Source organism: Chenopodium quinoa, unplaced genomic scaffold, assembly GCF_001683475.1.
Source record: "Chenopodium quinoa cultivar QQ74 unplaced genomic scaffold, ASM168347v1, whole genome shotgun sequence".
Classification (NCBI taxonomy): domain Eukaryota; kingdom Viridiplantae; phylum Streptophyta; class Magnoliopsida; order Caryophyllales; family Amaranthaceae; genus Chenopodium; species Chenopodium quinoa.
In genome coordinates this window covers 289635-310414 of record NW_018744315.1, presented here as the reverse complement: position 1 = coordinate 310414, position 20780 = coordinate 289635, and the positions used below count along the sequence as shown (strand labels likewise).

The 20780-nt window shown below is 34.6% G+C and overlaps 2 protein-coding genes across 2 annotated transcripts in view; one reads left to right on the top strand and one right to left on the bottom strand.

Annotated features, from left to right (window-relative positions):
* Positions 1–1648: 1648 nt before the first annotated feature.
* On the bottom strand, positions 1649–2308 carry LOC110696230. Its single transcript, XM_021873508.1, has one exon. The coding sequence runs from the start codon at positions 2306–2308 to the stop codon at positions 1649–1651; it is 660 nt and encodes a 219-aa protein (XP_021729200.1).
* Positions 2309–19886: 17578 nt separating this feature from the next.
* LOC110696244 overlaps positions 19887–20780 on the top strand; it is a 3519-nt gene continuing 2625 nt past the window's right edge. Inside the window, exon 1 of the mRNA XM_021873524.1 lies at positions 19887–20772. Coding sequence (XP_021729216.1) covers positions 20161–20772 — 612 coding nt within the window. The 5' untranslated portion in view covers positions 19887–20160. The remainder of the gene's footprint in view (positions 20773–20780) is intronic.

Here is a 20780-nt window from a genome sequence, read left to right as displayed (position 1 = left end):
TAGCCTTCTGATTAGGTGGATAACCTAATAAAACACAAGGTGAGGCTCTTGAATCAAACTTAGATCTTCCTGTTTTCAAGGTAGAAACATAACATAGACAGCCAAACACCTTTAAATGATGTAGATCAGGTTTCTTCCCATTTAGAACCTCATAAGGTGATGCAAAATTAACAGAACTCAAAGGCATTCTGTTTATTACATGTGTAGCAGTCAGCAAACACTCTCCCCAAAACTTCACAGGAACCCTTGATTGAAAATAGAGAGCCCTTGCTGTTTCCAATAAATGCCTATGTTTCCTTTCCACCCTGCCATTCTGTTGTGGGGTATCTACACATGACTTTTGATGCCTTATCCCATGTTTTCTGTACACTTGAACAATATTACCCTCACACAATTCTTTAGCATTATCAGTCCGAATACACATAACATCCATGTTGTACTGAGTTTTAATGAAAACAATCAAATCAGTAATAATTTGAACTGCATCATCTTTATTTCTCATAAGAAAAGTCCAAGTATGCCTTGAAAAATCATCTACAATTGTGAGAAAATAACTAAAACCATCATGAGTTTTAGTTTTATATGGACCCCAAGTATCAATATGCAATAAACCAAAACGTTTCTCTGACCTAGCAAGACTATCAGGGAAGGGTTTTCTAGTCTGCTTAGCCTTATGACAAACTTGGCATACTATTGCACTGCCAACTTTATTATCAAAAACAGGATTAACTAGGTACAGCTTATTGAAAGGCATATGCCCCATTCTAAGATGCCAAAGCTTAGCATCATCATCAAGGCTTCTGACCATACTACATCCACCTATTGCCTCTTCCTGTAGCAATTGCTCTTCCTTCTTTGCTGTTCTGTCATTTACAGCATACAGCCCTGATGCTAGACTACCAAAAACCACTGATTGATTCAAGGTTGGCCCCTGAATTAAGCACTTATCATGAGTAAATACAATTTCACAGTTCATGTCAGTACACAATTTATGTGTAGAAATAAGATTGAACTTGATGCCTGGCACATGTAATACATTCTGCAACACTATACCATTTTTAAAGGAAACTGTCCCTATATGTTCCACTATCACATGTTTTCCATCAGCAATAGTAATAGTATTAGGATGCTTATCAAACACTTTATATGTCTCAAACAAGTCTAAACTTGAACATATATGGTATGTTGCTCCACTATCTACTATCCATTTAATGTTTGACCAGGTTAATAAGCATGTACCTGCCACATGAGCCTGTGATTCAGCTGATGAGCCAGGTTCTTGACATTGTAAAGCCTTGAGTATGTTGTTAAACTGATCCACAGAAACATGTGTAGTATGATCAGCTAGGTCCTCCTCATCTTCAATTTGAGCTACTGCTGCAACAGTTCTTCCTTTCCCTTTAGTGAAGTTTGATGGATAGCCATGTAATTTGAAACAAGTCTCAATAGTATGCCCAGGAAACTTGCAATGATTGCAGAAAGGTTTTTTTCCAGCAACCACCAGTTTATTACCATTTGTTGATCGAAATGTCATTCTAGAACCCTGAAAATGATTCTTGCCACCTGTATTCTTTTTGTAATCAGTAGCAAACACCATGCCCCTGTTTCTTGAGTAATCTTCATCAATCAAAGTTGTTTTCCTTTGCTTTTATTCCTGAACAAGCAGTTTATATGCCATTGAAATAGATGGCAAAGGCTGCATCATCAAGATATTCGATCTGACTGTTGTGAATCTACTATCCAGCTTCATTAAGAACTGAACTAGTCTTTCTTCTTGTTGTTGTTTCAAGAAAATCTGAGTACAAGTACATCCATTACTTGCACAAGTAGGCAAAGGATTCATTTGATTAATCTGATCCCATATTGCTTTAATCTGTGTAAAGAAATCTGTCACAGAAACTTCTGGTCCTTGCTTCAAATCAGCCAAAGATTGTTGTAAAGAATACAATTGAGGTCCACAAGTTTGTGAAAACCTTTCTTCTAAATCCTTCCAGATTTCTTGAGAAGTAGGCAAGAACAATACACTCCTTGCAATCGAATTTTCCAAAGACCTCAAAATATAAGAAATGATTATTGCATCACACCTTTTCCATGCTGCACAATTCACATCATTTTCAGCTGGCTTAGGTAGGCTTCCATCCACAAACCCTAGCTTGTTCTTCGTAGCCAAAGCAATCATCATGCTTCTCTTCCATTCACCATATGCTTCACCAGAAAATTTTTCAGAAACTATAGGCAACGAAGTGTTTTCAGAAGGATTTATGTAATAAGGTGATGTTACATCTTGTGTAACAGAATTTGCTGCCATTTTTACAATAAACTGAAGCAAACAAAATATATGAAGAAATATTGATCAAACTCTCTAAATTTCCTTGATAAAATTCGCAGAAATTTGAATCAATATTGAACTCAACTGAAGAAGACGAAGATTATTTCAGAATTGTAACTCTGAATTGCTGAAAAAATTGCAGAAACGAAGAAATTCAATCGCCTGCTCTGATACCATGTAGAAAATCTCAATGTATTGAGAGAGAAAGAGTAGAGAGAGAAAGAAGAGAAGAGATTTTCTTATTCAGAAATGAATCAGTTGCAATTGTAAAAGGGAGTACAGTATATATATACATCAGTTTGTTATAACAGAATTAAGTTGTTATAACAATAACAGAATTCTGTTACATCAGAATTCTATGTGCACAGGTCTTCACTTAAGCTGGCTAATTGATCATGACCAACAGGGTCACATGACCCACCAGGACCCACGCTGGTTCTGCCAATGATTATATGGACATAATTAGTTTTCTAATATCTACAATGTAAATATAATTTTTGAAAATTTTAATCCAATATAAAATAAATATTTTTTCGATAAACTATAAAATAAGAATAAAAATTACATAAAAGAAACAAAAAATTTGATAAATAAAAAAAATGTTGATAATACTATTTTATAAAAGGATTATTTTGGATGAAGAAAAGGTCTTAACACTTGCAAGAAATGTAATGAATATAATTAGGAATTTAAGTTTACCATTCATATCTATGGCGGCGTAAAAAATTTATAAAATTAAAATAAGAGCTAATAAACCAATCATAAGCTTCAACCTTCAGTTTAAGTTTTTGTTTGACTTAGTTCTTTAATGTGATATCGATGACAACGTGCAGTGGCACAAAGATCACAAGTTTGAATTTCATCCACCCCTTCATTAAAGTAGAATATTAAGAACTTGGTCAAAATAAGGAAATTATATGTTCTTTTAAATTTTTCAAAAAAAAAAAAAAAAAGCTAATGGTTAAATTAGAAAGAAGAATAGGTTTAAAAACAAAGAAAGAAGAAGAAGAAAGAACTAAAAATTGCTTAAAAAAATAAAAAAAAAAGAAAGAAAGAAAAGAACTAAAAATGAAACAAAAACATGAATGACAACCCCGGCCCAAAACAGGAAGCTAACTAAAATTCCACTATAACAACTTGCTATGACCATTGAGCTAGTTTATTAATTTGTCTAACATATGAGAAGATTTATTTATATAGCTTAAATATCTTTCAATGAAACTGAGATTTTGATTTGGGGGCCCTGGGGGCCGCCCCGATTGTCCTGACCTAGCTATAGTTGTGCTCACATGCGAGTAGAAGTGTTATCGAATGTAAAAGTAGGGGGAGGGGGAAATATTGGGAGGGTATCCCATATTAATAAAAGAATCAAAACAGTTGTGTCCAAGCCTGTTAAATTTTTGAATTCAGTGAACAATTGTTGTTATCGGTAAGGTGTGGCCCAAGCTCATTTTTGTATCTGTGACTTTTAGCACTATGTATATCTTCATTTTGAGCATGAATGATTATAGGTATACTATCTTTGGTTTTGAATTTTTTAACACTTTACGTTTTTCATCCATTTTAGAATATTCTTTAAGGTTATGTTTGGTAGTCAAACGGTTTGCGTTTATAATAAATAATTATTTATCATTTTCATTTCCCCCTACTTGAGCTTCAAAATTTTGCGTGGACCTGGTTCACAATAATATTATTGTGAACCTGAGGCTTATACGCACGCACTGACATTATATTGACATTAATTTTAACATAGTAACCTTATATTTAACATAATAACCTTTTTTAAAACTTGTGCGGCCTTTAATATTAAGGAATTTTGCAAAAAAAACCACAAAATTGTCACAATTTGGATTATAACATCACAAAAAAAAACTTTTATTATAACACCACAAAAACTTCCAAAAATTGATTTCACCATTACTTAAATTGATTCCTGGATGGAATCCGTTAGTAGGGCTCCTAGAAGACATGTGTCAAGTGTCTATTGATTTAAATAAATAAATTAATAAAGAGAAAAAGAGAAATTAAAAAATAAGGAAAAAAACATAACCCCTAACCTAGCCAGCCCCATCACCACCGGCACCACTTGCCCCAGCCGTCGACTGCCGCCGGCATCCCCGCCCCCACAAATACCGGCAAAACAGCCTACCTACCACCCCTATAACCGCCGACTCCACCTCTTCCCCACTCCCCCCTCCCCGAAAACCACCCCAAGCCCTTCAAACCACCGCAAAAGCCACTCAACCCTTCAAACCCATTCAGCCCGCCACAAAAACCACTACTAGAAATAGGCCGTTTTCCGACGAAATCGTTCCGACGGACCTAAATTCCGTCGGGAAATTTGAACTTTCCGACAAAATTAGGGTCTGTTTGAAAATTCCGTCCAAAAAGGTACGTTACGACGGAAAATCCGTCGGAATTCTCGCGACGGATATTAATTCCCTCAGAACTATAGGCTTTCCGTGGGAAAGCTAAATTTCCGACGGAATTAAAATCCGTTGAAAATTTTCAACTGAATATTCCCTTGAAAATCCCAAATATTCCGACGGATTAATATTCCGTCGGAAATTTTCGACGGAATTTCTGTCGGAATCTTAATTAAAAAAAAATAAGAAAACCCTAAAACAGCCCAAACCCCCCCCCCCCCCATTTCCGCCATTCTCCTTCTCTTTCTCTCTCCTCACTTCTTCTCTTCTTCTCTTTCTCTGTTCCTCTTTCTCCTTCTTTCTTTCTCTGTTTCTTCGTTCTCCTTCTTTCTCCTTCATTCTCTCTCTCTTTCGTTCTCTTTCCTCTTTTCCTTTTTTGTTTTCTTTTTCGTTCTCCTTCATCCTCTTTTCCTTTCTTGTTCTCCTTCATCCTCTTTTCCTTTTTCGTTTTCTTTTCGTTCTTTTTTCACTTTTCCTCCATTTTCATTATGTTTTTCTTCTTGATTTTTTCCTTTTCCCTCAAATTTTCGACAACAAACGGTGGAGTGTGGGCTGGTGGTCGTCAATAATTATGGTGTTTATGGTCAAATTTGACTATCAAAATTTCAGATCTGGAGTTTTTATGGCCGAATTTAACCATATAATCCCAAATTTGAGGTTTCAGAGGTGGAATTGAAGGTATGTCTTCGTTTTGTTTCTATTAATTTAGTTTGACTTTTTTTTTTTTATTTATTATTGTGGGTTAATTTTGATTGTGTGGTTAATGTTTGATTCGTTGTTTAATTTGAGTTTATTTTTGTTGATTTATTTTTGCTTGGTTGTTTTTTGTGTGATTTTTGTGGGTTTTTGAATTTTTGGTGGTGGCTGGTGGTGGTAGGTGGTTTACAGGGTGGAGGTGGGTGGTTTACGGTGGGTAGGGGGCAGGGGGTATGCATGTGTGGTTATTATGGGGGTAGGGGGGTATGGTGGTGGGGGTGGGTTGGGGTGGTGAGTAGGGGTGTGGGCAGTGGTGGATCTAGGTGGGGTAAGGGTTAAGGGTGGGGCTGTTTTTTTTAATGACTTTTCCGACGGAAAATTCCTTCGGAATATAACTCATACCGACGGAAAATGTTTCGTCGGAACATTGCGACAGACTTCCCAATTAAGTCAAACTTGACTCTGACAGAACAAAATTTGTCGGAAATTATGTCAGAATGGACCTTTTCGACGGAATTTCGCTCAAAATATCGCGAAATTCCAACAAAATGTAATGCGACGGTGCCTTCCGACGGAATTCCGTCGGAAATGGGGATTTCCAACGGAATTTCAGGGTTTTCCGAAGGATTTTTTTTTCCGTCGTTGATTGGCTATTTTCTAGTAGTGAACCACCGCGAAATCCACCCCCATTTCCCCAACCCTTAAACGACCATTGAAATTGGCGGCCGAATTGACCAATCGAGGGCTGCCATGGTCGATTTCAGTCGTTTTAAGGGTAAAAGGTAATAGAGGGTGGTTTTCGGGGTAGGTCAAATGGGTTTAGGTTGCCAGATTTTCGGTACTAGCTGGGGTTGTGGCGTATAAGGTTGGGCTAGGGTGGTGCTTCATGCTGCTGGTCGGCTCAGGTGGGTTTCACAAGTGCCGGTGGTTGGGGACAGGGCCGGGGCTGCTCACGATGGGGGTCAAGGGTTGCCGGTGGTGGCACTGAGGTTGGGGCTGGGTTAGGGTTTTAGGATATTTTTCTTTTTTTAAATTTTTTTTTAAACCAATGCAATACTGACATGTGTACGTGGTGGATCCGACTAACGAAGCCATCCAAAAATCTGTTAAGTGGTGTAGGAATCAATTTTTGGAGTTGTTTTTTTTTTTTTTTTTTTTTTGTGGTGTTATAAAAAACCTTTGTATTATAATAAAATATTTCATTTTAGACTTTTAGTGCAGGACAATAGTAGAGTACTACAAGGTCTAAATTAATGCTAATAATATTAGGGCCTCAGTCAATAAACTCATCAATATTACTAGAGGTGTACATAAACAAGACCGGACCTGAAAACCGACCCGAACCGGACCTGTTGTGGGAGTAGACTTGATCCGGACCTGTAGATTCAGGTCCGGTCCCGATCTTTGAAATTTAGGGATTCCGGTTCTAGTCCGGATCCGGTCTAAAACCGGGGGTTTTAGGTCCGGACCTAAAACCTGGTAAAATTGTGTATTTTTTTTTTATTTTAAAAAAGGCTTTTTTTTCAAAAATCAAAACAAGTAATCAGTTTTCATTTCTAACCCTAACCCCCTCACTCTTTCAGCCGACACCCTCACGCTGCACCCTGCACCTACACCGGCTGCACGCCCCCCTCGGGCGGCCACCAGACACCAGACGCCCACTGCCTACCAGGCCACCAGTGCGAAAACCCTTTCTGCAAGCTGCATCAGCCACCGCACGCGAAAATCTGGGCATTGTAAGTTTGTTTTTTTTTTTTTTTATAATGTAAATCTAATTATGTTTTGGTATTTTGTATTCGAAATAATGAATTAAGTGTGAGAATAATATGTTTATTCATGTTTCAATTGTTTATAATGATTGTTTAATGTTTGCATGTTGAATTTCTTTTTTTTTTTTTAGTTCATTTCTTTCGAATTCATGTTTTTTTTTTTTTTTTTTGGTTTTTTTTGAGTTTAAATAACTGTTTTCGAATTCCTTTAGTTCATTTGTTTCGAATTCTTGTTGAATTTTGGTTTCTTTCGAATTGTGAGTTTAATTTCCGTTTTTCTGTTTTTATTTTTTTTTACATTGTATGCATTTTTTTACAATAATTTAACTTGTATATATATATATATATATATATATATATATATATATGTACATATACATATACATATACATATATATATATGTACTACAAAAATAATGAGAATAGGCAACATCTAAAATTGCAACACTAAAAAAACCATTACCCTTGATAACCTAAGGCAACGAATATTAAATGTTACTATGAACCAAAATAATACTACTAGATCCATGTGCTACAATTAAAAAAGTGTTGCTATAGACCATCAAAGACAACAATCACCTATGTTACTTTTCTTTTACCTAAGGCAACAAGTTTAGAAAATGTTGTTGGAAAAGATAACGACTGTACAATTGTCGCCTAAGAATGTACACTACAACATTTCACCACTTGTGCCACGAATTATTCCATGGGAATTCAAATTTCGTAACATAATTTGATCTTGCCACGGAAAAATAAATTAAACCAGTAAACATAAGTGACGACAAAATATTATGCCACGAGAAAATAAAAATGTGTGGCTAATTGAAACTTGTGTGGCGGCTAAATAATTTTCCCGTGGCTAACAAACGTTTATGCCACGAGTAATTTGTTCTTGTGGCAAATTGTCACTTGTGCCACGGAGAATTCTATTTTGTGACAAACAAACACTTGTGCCACGAGTATCTTATCCCTTGTTGCATTCAAACATTTGTGCCACATTAAAATTATGTATAGGTATAATTAAACACCAAAATATTAGCACAACCCAAAAAAAAAATCTAAAAATTCCCAAATCCCAAAAAAATTTAGATTAGAATATGAAACTTTGAGTGTGATATTTTAAGATTATAGGCTAATCACAAAATAGTCTCTAAACCTATTTGAATTTTAAAATATATTTTATGAGGTATAATTTAGCGCAGTTTCAAAAAGTAATTTCCGCTAAATCCATTTTCCCACTAAGTTTTAGGAGGTACGACCGTATAAAGAATTGGGAGAGACTAAAATCTTAAACCTAGGGTGTGTTAGGCTAAGTTCTTCAAGCGGATCTAGTATGAGTTTGGTGAGATCCGATAAAATTCGGGTAGGTTAAAGATTAAATAAAAAAAAATGCTTAATTAATAATTATTATACACTTTGAGCAGTAAATGCCTTATTTTTATAATCAAATGTACTGGGTTCGAAACCCAGTGCACCTTTTTTTTCTATTAACTTATCCCTAAATCTGCAAAATCCCAATTAGATACTTCCTCCGTAAACGGTTATTTGCAACAAATGTACCGTTCACGGAGGCCTATGCAAAATTTGGTAGTGGGAAAAAGTAAGAGAGAGAAACGTAAAATACAAAATTGTCCATGTAATGTAAAGATAAAATAAAAAGTAAGTGTGAAAAAGTAAGGTATGTTGGGTATTTGCAGTGTGAACATAGATATTTTTTGTCCTAAAATGGAAGTGATGCAAATAATAGGTAGCACCTACTTTTAGTAAATGTTGCAAATAACCGTTTACGGAGGAAGTAGATCAAACGTCAAACCCTAACTTCTTTCTCTTCTCTCTCCTAATTCTCATTGAAGAAAGCCAGAAACGATGATATCTTCTCTCTCTACTCACCACTAAACGCAGGTCGGTGGTTCAACTCCACGGTTACTACCAAGCATTGGTTCTTCGTGATTTTGTCGATCGCCTGAAATTTTTTACTCTATCATCGGTAAGTTGATATTAATTAAGTTTCTTTTCATGAATTTAATTGCTCTTTGCGAATTGTTTGATAGTTTTGATATCTTGCCCGATTTCTTAATATAATCTTGATAGAAATTATAGTATGAAATTGCGATTGTTTAAATTCGTGAAAGAAAAACCCAATGACTGCTCGTTTTTTTTATTTTTTTTTTACAATTTGGGATGTAAATTCGTTAAATTGCGATTGCCCTATTTTATAATTTATGTTCATGAATTTGATTGCTCTTTTTGAATTTGTAATTTGAAATTTCAGTGTGAAATTGTGATATGAAGCAGAGGCGGATCCAACGTGGGTTCATTGAACCCACTGATTTATTGAAGAAATTGTAAAGTTAGAAAAACAAAAAGAGTAAAAGGGTTAAATTGAAAATTTGTGTGATATGTATTATGAATTAAAGCTGCAGCTTAGCGGGTTTTTTAACTTCCCACTATTCACGAGGTCGTGGGTTCAAGACCCATAAATCACACCTTTTTTTTTTTCTTTTTTTTAAACAGCTAAAAGGCTTTGTTTTACCACTTTCACCCAAATTCTCAAACCGATAAACCCTAACTCCTCTATAAGGCTCGCACAGCCAGACGCCAGCCCCGCTGCCCGCATGCAGGCCGGCGACCGCCTCACTCGTTCCCGGCGCTTCGCACACCAGAACCCAGATCGGAGTCCAGGCCCTCCACCGTGTCACCGTTAGCTGTTGCGGATTTGCGCCTTTGCGGCCTTGCGTTGCCCACTTTGCCGGTTTCCTTTAAGGCTTTAATTGTATGTCGTCTTCTATCTAGTTCTATCTGGCCTTCTGGGTTAATAATATATAAAGTTTTTGGTTTCATGATTTTTGTAGATAATTATGTGAATACGTGGTGTTTGAATGTGTGGATGTGTGATGAACTTTAGCTATCAATTTTGGGTTTTTGGGTGACTATTGTCTATTGAAAAAATGGTTGAAATTGGGGTCTTGGGTAAGGAAGTATCTGATTTACATTTACTGATTTAGGGTTTGTAGATTGTAGAAGTAGTTCATTTGTTGAATTGTTTTCTGTTGACTTGAATTAGTGTAATTTGTACAGCATGTACTGATTGTCGGTTGAAGTGTTGATTGTCTATTGTTTTAGAGTGCTTATCAACGATTCAATGGAGGTTGTTTTAGAATGTACTACATTGTTCTCATGTTCTGTAATTAGTGTAATCTGTACATTGTTCTTGACTTCTTGTCATGGGTTATCGTCGATTTATTGCAGAAGTCGATTAGAAGGGGATAATCAGTGCTCGGTGCTCCACTGCTCCGTCATCCACTCATCCATATTTTGTGGCTCTGTAGATGAATAACTGCATTTTTACTTCTTAATTTCATATATTTTACATACTATTTGTTTTGATCTTGAATGAATGAATTCTTGATAATAAATTATGATGTATTGATTTTTATTATCTAAAAAAAATCTAAAAAAAAATTGTATGCAATTGCAAAGACATTCTTCTTAGTTTGCTGTATTGCCGTATGCAAAGATATTCTTCTTCTTGAATCTTGATAAATTATGATGTATTGATTTTTACTATCTAAATAATTCTGAAAAAATAATTTTATAGTGATTGTGTGAACTTCTGTGCTGCAGTATTGCCATATTGGTGAGTGGTTTGTTTATTGATGTTTTTTGGTTTATTTCTTTCTCGTATCCATTCTTTCCAGTTTCCAGTTAGCCTATTGTTGTTGTATTGTTGCATGTTGCTGTTAATTTGCGAGTGGTTTGCCGTATTGTTGCTGTTAGCCACTTAGCCTATCATTGAAATTGGTGAAATTTGTTGAGTTACTTTTGGTCTTTACATAATTGTATGCAAATATGCAATTCATATAATTGTATGCAAATATGCAATTCGTACATAATTGTATGCAAATATGCAATCCATTCCATTGTAAATTATGATTCTGAACTTTCGAAATTTCAAACCCCCTATTTGGAAATCCTGGAGACGCCACTGATATGAAGTGATGGTTTAATTTGCTTGCAATCGGGAATTCTAATATGAAATTATAGTTTTGATACTCATGATTTTAATGATGGAGTATAATCATATGCAGCTTTACTAGTGTTGTTCAAAAGGCACTGGGTTTTGCTGTGATTGTGTCAGAAAGAGCATGTGTCATAAACTCACAAAACATCCTGCTTAAGGATGATCATCTTATTGCCGCATTTTACTTATTGTTGGACTTTAGATATAATTTAAATGCTATATTGAAATTAAGCTCTTAATAAACTTTGAGGAATGGCAGATTACTTGGTTGTGCTTTAGAATTGTTATATGAAATTCCAATTTGAAATTGTACTGTGCAGGGAAAGGGGCATGGAGGGGTGCAGTGATGTAGGTAAGGGGGAAGGGCGAGGAACTGTGTGCGGGGAAGGGGCATGGAGGGGAGTAATGTGCAAGGAATAATATTGATTGCAACCTCAAATGATTAAGCCATAGTTTTTAAAGGTTAAAAGATTAAGCCATAGTCTATTTTAATAAGAAAAGTGATTTCAAAGACCCTTTAAATTTTTAGAAATAACGTTTTTTCATCTCAATGATTGATGTCAGTGTAAAACACAAGGTGAGTTATAAAAGTAGCTAAATTACACCTTATAAGATTGAAATTCAAACTAAATTGTTTCACTACAACTAGTCATGATTTATTTTGAATATGAAAGTCAATTGACAAATATAGATGAGTGTGTCTATTAAAGATTGAAGTTAGTAGCCTTAGCAATGGTAGTAATCTAATCCCAAAGAGTCAGATCACTGATGTATAGCCTAAGATGTGAACATTTTTTTATTGTTGCGTTTATTTTAAGTTGTCTACTTATAAAATTAAACTAAATATCATTCCTTAGGCATGCTTGGATTGGGGGTAATATATTAAGGTGGTAATAAAAGTCAAACTTGAAAAACATAAGTAATTAGAGGTGTTATGGGAGGTATGGTGTTTACAAATGACATAAGGTAGTTGTTGCATGAGGAAAAGAGAGAAATGGAAGAACTATTACCCTCATAATGAGGGTAATAGTTACACGTCTTCCACCAAGTGTAACTATTACCCCTAAAATTAGCCTCATTCTTCGCCTCATACCTTACGATCACTATATAATTTTTCTTACAAGCTCATCATCACTATCTCCTTCTTCTCTATTTACTTTCATTTTGCATAGTTTGAATTTTATTACCCTATTAATACATTTTCTTCAATCCAAGCACGCCTAGTTAAAAAATTTTTGGTTGATGATGATCTTGTAGCTATAAATCTTTAGAATGGATATTTATAGAGAGTGGATGGAATGTGATAATGTAATTAGTGATTTATATATAAATAGAGCTAATGAGTTACTTTTTTTCGTTGTTTTGATTTCTTTCCTTTTTTTTGGGTTGTGTGTGTGTTCTGCCGTTTGATGGTTCTTGTAGCTATAACTGTTGTGAGTGTATGACTGGCTGTGATGATGGACTTAAGGTAAGTAAAGGTGGGTAGATTAATTAGGATCAACAAAATAACTCACACTATATATTAATTAAGAGCAATGACCCAAATCTTGTTGTCTTTTGAGCTACCAACAAGAATGATTTCCTAGATAATTATGGATACAAGTCATACAACTATCTTACTTCTTTGTATCAAGAATGTATTAATATATTTCTTTCAAAAAAAAAAGAATGTAGTAATATACCTAAGGTTGCACATCACTACCATTTGTAAAAGGTTGCACTTCTAAGTTCTAAAGGGTATCTATTTCTATTGTTTAACAATGCACTCTAGACAATAAATTGATCGTATTTCATAGGGTAATCGTAGTGTAATCTTTGATTTCCCTGTCTTCCTTACCAAGGTTTATCTTAGGCCGTGAAAGTGTTTGAAAGATCATAATGTACATGAATTATTTTCTACAGGCTAATTTCTACACTCTACTTTGCCACTCATGTCTAGTAAACTTAGTCGGAAGTTTATCTTTTTACTACATTTTTAATAAGGTAAATTATAAGATTAGTTGTTTGGCTATATTTAATCATATGACAAATGATTTCTATTTTGTCTATTGTTTCATTATGTATTTTATCTCACTATCCCTCCAATCTTTTTTTGTTGTTCTTTTCACTTTTGACTTATTTTTGTCTCACAAAATGATTTCGGAGTGGAAGAGCAAATAGAATGGGAGGGAGTTTTATTTACTCTTTATTTTCCTAATTATGCATGGTGAATATCTAATGTATTACATTACTAACTGGTGTTTGTCTACTTCCTTCCCTTGGTCTTGGATGAATGTAAAAATTGCTTTATGAATTTTGATATTTGTATGTTTTGCTTGCCATACTAGTAAAATGTTTTAATTCTATATCTTTGCTTATAAATTCAATTATTTTTCTTAGTTTTTGAAAAATTATTATTCTAACTTTGTTATTTGATTGGTAATACAGGGCGTACAAGTACATGGAAGAAGATATATATTAACGACAAAAACGAAGAGTTGATTTATTAGCATTTTAGATTGTTTATAGTAATTTGACCCATTTCGCTCTTTAAGGGTTACATTCCTTCCCCCTTGTACATAATTAGATATAAACAAGTATAAATTTAGTGTTATTAGAAATTTACTAGCTTAGATCATGAATTACAAGTTATTTATGATTTTTATGAGTACTGTGTAATAAAATTTTATTGGATATTGTTTTTTGGATTCTAATTAATGAGTTCACATGAATTTTGTTATAAAATCAAATTTCTTATATATTGATGTTCTGCTTAAACTGATTATTGTGTATGGTTGAGTTTACATGTTGATTCATCTTTGTTCATTTGATTTATAATTTTATATTTAATCGCTTTAATGTTGTTGCCTTAAGGTATTTGGCAACACTTTTGTATTGTTACTAGCTAATACATCGATCGAAAGGGTTGTTGCACATTATAACATAAGGTTACAATTTTAAATTGTCTCCTAAGGTGGTAACAGTTTTCATTTGTTGGCTTTGTAAAAGTGTTGCCTTAGGTATCATTATACCTTGGCTTTTAAATTTGTTGCCTTAAAATAAAAATGTGTTGCCTTATGAATAGACAACGCGGGCATAAGCAACGTCTCATATGTGTTGCCTTAGCTAGAAGGCAACACTTTTTTAACAATAGGCAATGGTTTTCCACTGTTACCTTTGCTTTATTTTGTAGTAGTGGCGCGGCGCGGGCCGGAAATATATATATATATATATATATATATAATGATTTAACTTGTTGTTCGTTGTCATGTATCACAAATAATTAACCTCAAAAGAAAGATTTTTCTGTTTTTATTTTTTTTTACAGTGTATGTATTTTTTTTTTAAATTGTTATTGAATTCTATTGTTTTATATGTTTAGGATCAACAAGGAACCACAGATTCTTTTTCTTGCAATGTAAGTTGTTCTCAATTTTTTTTATTAAATGGGATGTGTTTATAATTGTTACTTAAAAATTACTTATATTGTAGATGGAGAGCTCTCAATCCAAAAGGTCTGCTGCTTTTTCTCAACAAATGTCACAGCCATTTTCTGAAAAGGATATGGAAGAATTGCAATCTACTTTGCCTCCGACTAGAAGCTAAAAGCGGGGCGAGAATATACATGGAACAAAAAAAGTAAGAGGAAAGCTGAGTATTAGAAATATTACTTAGAGTATGTCGACAATGGAAAACTACGAGCTGAATGTAAGTTTTATCCTAAAACTTTTGCTGCTGATGGTAATCTTAATGGTTCAAAAATTGTTAAAAACCATGTTGAATCATGTCTTGGTAATCATGTTAATATAGAGAAAGAAAAGGAAAAAGAAAAGAAAACTAAATTGTATTTTGATCAAGAACATGAGAGTGGTGAATTAAAGCGTGGGAGTAGGATTATTAACTTGAATGATGTTAGAGAGGCATTGATTCACATGATTATTGTTCATGAGTTACCATTTAAGCATGTGGAAAAATCTGGTTTTAGGCACTTTGTGCAAGTTTCATGTCCACAATTTCACATTCCATCTTGTGTTACCATTGCTCATGATTGTTTAAAGTTGTATTATAGTGAAAAAGAGAAATTGAGAGAAATGTTTAAGACATGTCAAAGAATTTTTGTGACCACTGATACTTGGACTTCAATACAAAGAATTAATTGTATGTGTCTTACGGCTCATTTCATTGATAATGACTGGAAATTGAATAATAAGATCATAAGTTTTTGTCCAATTTCTAGTCATAAAGGAGAGACTATTGGAAAAGCAGTTGAGGCATGTTTAGAGTATTGGGGTATTGATGATAAACTTTTTACTATCACTGTTGATAATTCTTCTTCAAATGATGTTGCTTGTGCACACTTGAATAGAATGGTTAGAAGAACATGATGTGTTAATGATGGAAAAAATCCTTATGTTAGATGCATTGCTCATATCATTAATTTAATTGTGTGGGATGGTGATGCGGAAACTAAGGTAGGGTTAAGTGTTTTGGGTGATGGGTTATGTGTTTAGGCTAGGTGTATAAGTGGTTTGGTGTTTAGGCTAAGTGTTTACGTGGGAACACGGGTAAGGAAAAGAACAAAGTTCTTGACAGCGAGGAACTCGAGGTTTGATTACCAAACGAACACTCGCAATGAAAATCAAGGATAAGTATGGTTAGAGTTGAACACTCACTCTACTAACCATAATACAAGCTAACCCCCAACACTCCGAGTTAAGCTCACAAACTCGAATCCATGAGTTCAAGTAAAACTTGAATCCACTAGTTTAAAATATGAAAGATACTCAAAGTAAATTTCAAATGGAAAAGTTTTCATTCATCAAAGTCAGATTACAAGAACTAGACTAGGCTTCCCTTTATAGACTAAGGAAGTAGTTATATTAATTATCTAACTTAGCTTAATTAATAAGGAACTCAAAAGTCACCAGCCAAAAAGAACTCAAAAGCCGCCAACTATGATCAGCCCTCATGTGTAACGTTTCCCATGGAACCCGCCACACATTTAAGACTAATAACGGTTGATGTTCCTTAAAGGAATTCGTTTAAGAAGTTCCTTCAGGAACTCGCTGCAACTACGCCCAGCTTTCCCTATTATCAACGGCTATCGGTTACAACCTTTATTATAGCAATTTAAGCTTAGCTAATTAATTCTAACAATTGAAAATAAACATATAATTAACTAGTATTAAAAAGCAATTAAACTAAGGAGGTTTTACTCCATGAATGGCGCCCAACAAGAGAGTAAAACTCCTCTTGAATGCACACTAAAACCGTGTGTAACCCCCTTCTTTATTTCCTTGTCTTTGGCTGCCTTCAAATTAGATTGGAAAAAAGGAATATTCCTCTCCAATGCTTATGAAAATATCTAAGGCATCCAAGGCAAAATATCACGCATGACTTGATCAAAGATGGAGCTATGTGGAAACCTATGCGTGGAACATTGTCAAGTTTGGACCCATGAATGAATAGCCCATGGACAATAGGAACTTGATTCTTTTGGACCTTTGAACGTGTGTTTGGACCCTTTGAATTGCTAGGCTCATTGGTTTGTACGAGTTCCTGATCAAGGATCAATTCCGGATCATTCCCTCCTTCCTCAAAGAAGCTTGCCCTCAAGCTTTCATCATCCAAGTATGGAGCAAGGTCACCCACATTAAAAGTTGAGCTCACATCATCATAGTCACTAGATAGCTCAACTTTATAAGCACTGCTTGGACCGTTGTACATCATCAAGAACATACATACTTGATCATGAACAAAGGTGATTATTATAAACAATTTTAGCAATCTAGCAAATGGACAGGAGTACCTCATATATGGCACAAATTTGGACATTTCATCACAAAACATAGGGTAATTCGTACCTAGAGCTTGTTTCAAGAAAGGACTTACTTCAAACATCATAGGATCATCTATCCTAGGCATGATGACCGCAGTATTAGTGAGCATGGTGTATTGAAGGAAACCATTTCAGCATACCCAAATTCAAAGTAAATCCTTTTAGATTTCCACATAGCTCCATCTTTGATCAATTCATGCGTGACTTGGATGGATGAGTAAGCATGGAATTAATTTGCCTTGGATGCCTTAGATATTTTCATGAGCATTGGAGAGGAATATTCCTTTGTTCCTTGTGTGTAACCAAAACCCGCCTTGTTTTCCTTGTGTGTAACGTCACCTTGTGTTCCTTGTGTGTAACCCGCCACACCTTGGCCTAGACTGTTACACACAAGGTGACGTTACACACAAGGTGTGGCAGGATGGTATTAGTGAGCATGGTGTGTGTATTGATAGAGTTAGAAATGCTTTGAAATATGTTAAGAGTTCCCTTGCAAGAATACTAAGATTCAAAGATCTTGTGCAAAAAGCAAACATAGATTCAAAATCTTCTTTATCCTTTGATGTCCCCACTCGTTGGAACTCTACATACATAATGTTGGAAACGGCTTTGAAGTTTCAACGTGTTTTTAGTGGGTTATCTCCTCCTGATGGAGAGGATTTGAATGACAATGAAAGGCCTCCTGAACCCGAAGATTGGGAAAAGTGGAGAGGTTGGTTTTGTTTTTAGAGGAGTTTTATGTGTTGACTAAACAAATTTCTGGTTCCCATTATGTGACAACTAATAAAGGTTTAGGTGAAATTGCTTCTATGTATGATATGTTGAATAATTGGGAACAAAGTGGGGACTTGAATTTTCAAGCTATGGCCATTGCAATGAAAAAAAAGTTTGATAAGTATTGGGGGAATATGGATAATATGAATAAGTTCATTTATGTTGCTGTTTTTCTCGGCCCTCACTCTAAGATGGTCATTGTTGAATTGACATTTACGGATATGCATAGACCGGAAAAGGGTATGAAACTTGCTAATGATGTGAAGGAGTTCACTTACACTTTATTTGAGGAATATAGAAAAATGTATGCTTCTAATATTCCTCAGAGTACCCAATCTGGAGAATGTGGAGATAATATGTCAATGGATGTTGATAATAGTATAGGAGTGCGTTCCGATTATGTGAAAAAACTAAAAGAAAGAGAAAAAAATTGAAGGGGACAAGTGGGTATGCGATAAGTGAGTTGCATATGTACTTAAATGATCAATTAGGGCCGGAGGAGGAAGAACAAGATGCATTGACTTGGTGGGGTAAGAATTGTCAGCGTTATCTGATTGTTAATCGCATGGCACATGACATACTAGCCATCCCATTGTCGACCGTTGCATCGGAATCTGCTTTTAGTACGGGAGGTCGTACTCTAGATCCATTTCGGAGTTTTTTAACTCCTAAGGTAATGCATCTTTATCTTTTTATTTTATAAAATCAAGTTTGCTTATATCTAAATATGACTTTGTTTATACATATTTATGTAATACTTTTGTATTGAAGATGGTTCAAACGCTACTTTGCACTCAAGATTGGCTTAGAGCTAAGGGAGTGCCAATCGTTGATGTTTTTAACTTTGAAAGAGTTAGAGGAAATAGAGAAAGGTAGTATTAATTTTATGTACTTGAAATTTTGTTACACCAAATTTATTATTTCATTGTTATCATTCATTAATAAATTCTAATATATCCTATATTGCTTTTTTATTTAGAGGTGCAATGTGACGAATCTAACGATGTAGACGATGAAATTGTTTTCGTGGACTCATATTAGTGAGGATCACACAGAAGGGAAAGCAACTCGTAAAAATTCAAGTTGTCTTTGGAGAATTTATGTATTTCTAGTATTTGAGACTTAGAGTATGTAATTATGAATTATTTGTTAAATTTTTAGTATTTTTTTTGTGTTTGAGAATTGGGACTTTATAGAATTTATGTAATTTTGTGATTGATAATTTGTGATTATATAATCATTAAATTATGCAACTGGTCTAAAATTATCATAACAAGTCCATATGCAGGTCCAACAGGTTATTTATTTAAAAAAACAAAAAAAATACAAAACAGGTCTGTTCAGATCCAAATCCGAACCGGACCTGATTGTTCAGGTCTGACCCGGAACCGGACCTATTGAATCAAGTCCGGTCTCCGGTCCTCAAAATTCACTAATCTAGGTCCCGGTCCCAACAGATCCGGTCCAGGTCCAGTCCGATTTTGGACCGGTGTACAACCCTAAATATTACGCCACTTCTCTAATTGAGCTCTCTTTGACAAGAACTAGTAAGGAAATACATTTCAAAATTATCGCCCTTGTAATTATTTTTCCCCAGGGTCTGCTTCATTGAAAATAAAAATTAGCAAAAATGTTAGATGTCTTTTTATTCCTTATATACTGAAAAAGACTTTAAAATCAATTTCTATTGTTTGTAGATAAAAAGACTACAAAATCTTAAATTTTTGTCAATCCTTATTTAGTATTGCATATTTATGGCCTTTTCATAACAACAACTACCGAATTATTTGAGCTATTATAAAACTACTTACAAATTATAACATACCATTGATCATCCTATTCATAAAAATCTTTTGGATGCAATGAGAGTACAATAATTTGATTGTACAATGACTTTTTTAAAGTAACTTTTATTACACAGTTAAAGTTAAGTTTTTCTCATATATAATATAAATGTAATATAGCTATACTTTTTTTTACTTAATGTAAAAGGCAAACCTTACATTAAATGAACAATAATTTATTCTACTATACCGACTATAAATATTGTATCAAAATACTCTTAGACAAACAAAAAGTCAATTTTATCAACATTAAATCTCTCAATTTAATTTGTTCACTACCATACCGTCTTTCAATACAATTCAAAGTTGAAAATTCTAAATCAAAACTCTATATATACATGAGCCTATTATAGCCTTTCCTCAAAAAAAATAAAATAAAATAAATAAATAAATAAATAAATAAATAAAATCTTATTATAGCCTTCAATTCCACCTTATATCAACCCCTTACATTATTCTTCCTCAAAATTCTTGTTGTAAAAGATGGAAGCACAACAAGGAGAAAGACTTGAGCTGCTTACAACTCGGCTATACGATGCAGCACTTACAGGAGACGTACCATCGTTGCGCAACTTGCTCCAACAAGATCCACTTATCCTCGATCGATGCATCATCGAGAAATCAAGCCGTTTTATGCAGTCACCATTACATGTGGCCGTTAATCTCGGGTACTTAGAGTTTACAACTGAGGTAATAACTCAAAAGCCCGAGCTAGCAGAAGAGCTTGATCAACTAAAAAGATGGTCACCGCTACACATGGCCTCGGCGAAAGAGTACTTGGAGATAGTTAGTGTGTTGTTAACTGCAAATCCAAACATGTGTTTCGCCCGCGATATAGATGGTAGGAACGCAGTCCATGTTGCGGCTATATACGGTCAATTTCAAGTGGTTGAAGTGGTTCTTAGGGCCAAGCCAGAGGCTGCGCGAGAGCGGACTACGAGCGGCGAAAGTATTTTGCACTTGTGTATGAAACATAGTCAGCCAGAGGTGTTTAAATTTTTGGTACAAACAATGGGAGATGGTCAACTGCTTAACTCCAAGGACAGCGATGGCAATACCGTTTTACACCTAGCAGTGGCTGCAAAACATTATGAGGTACTCCC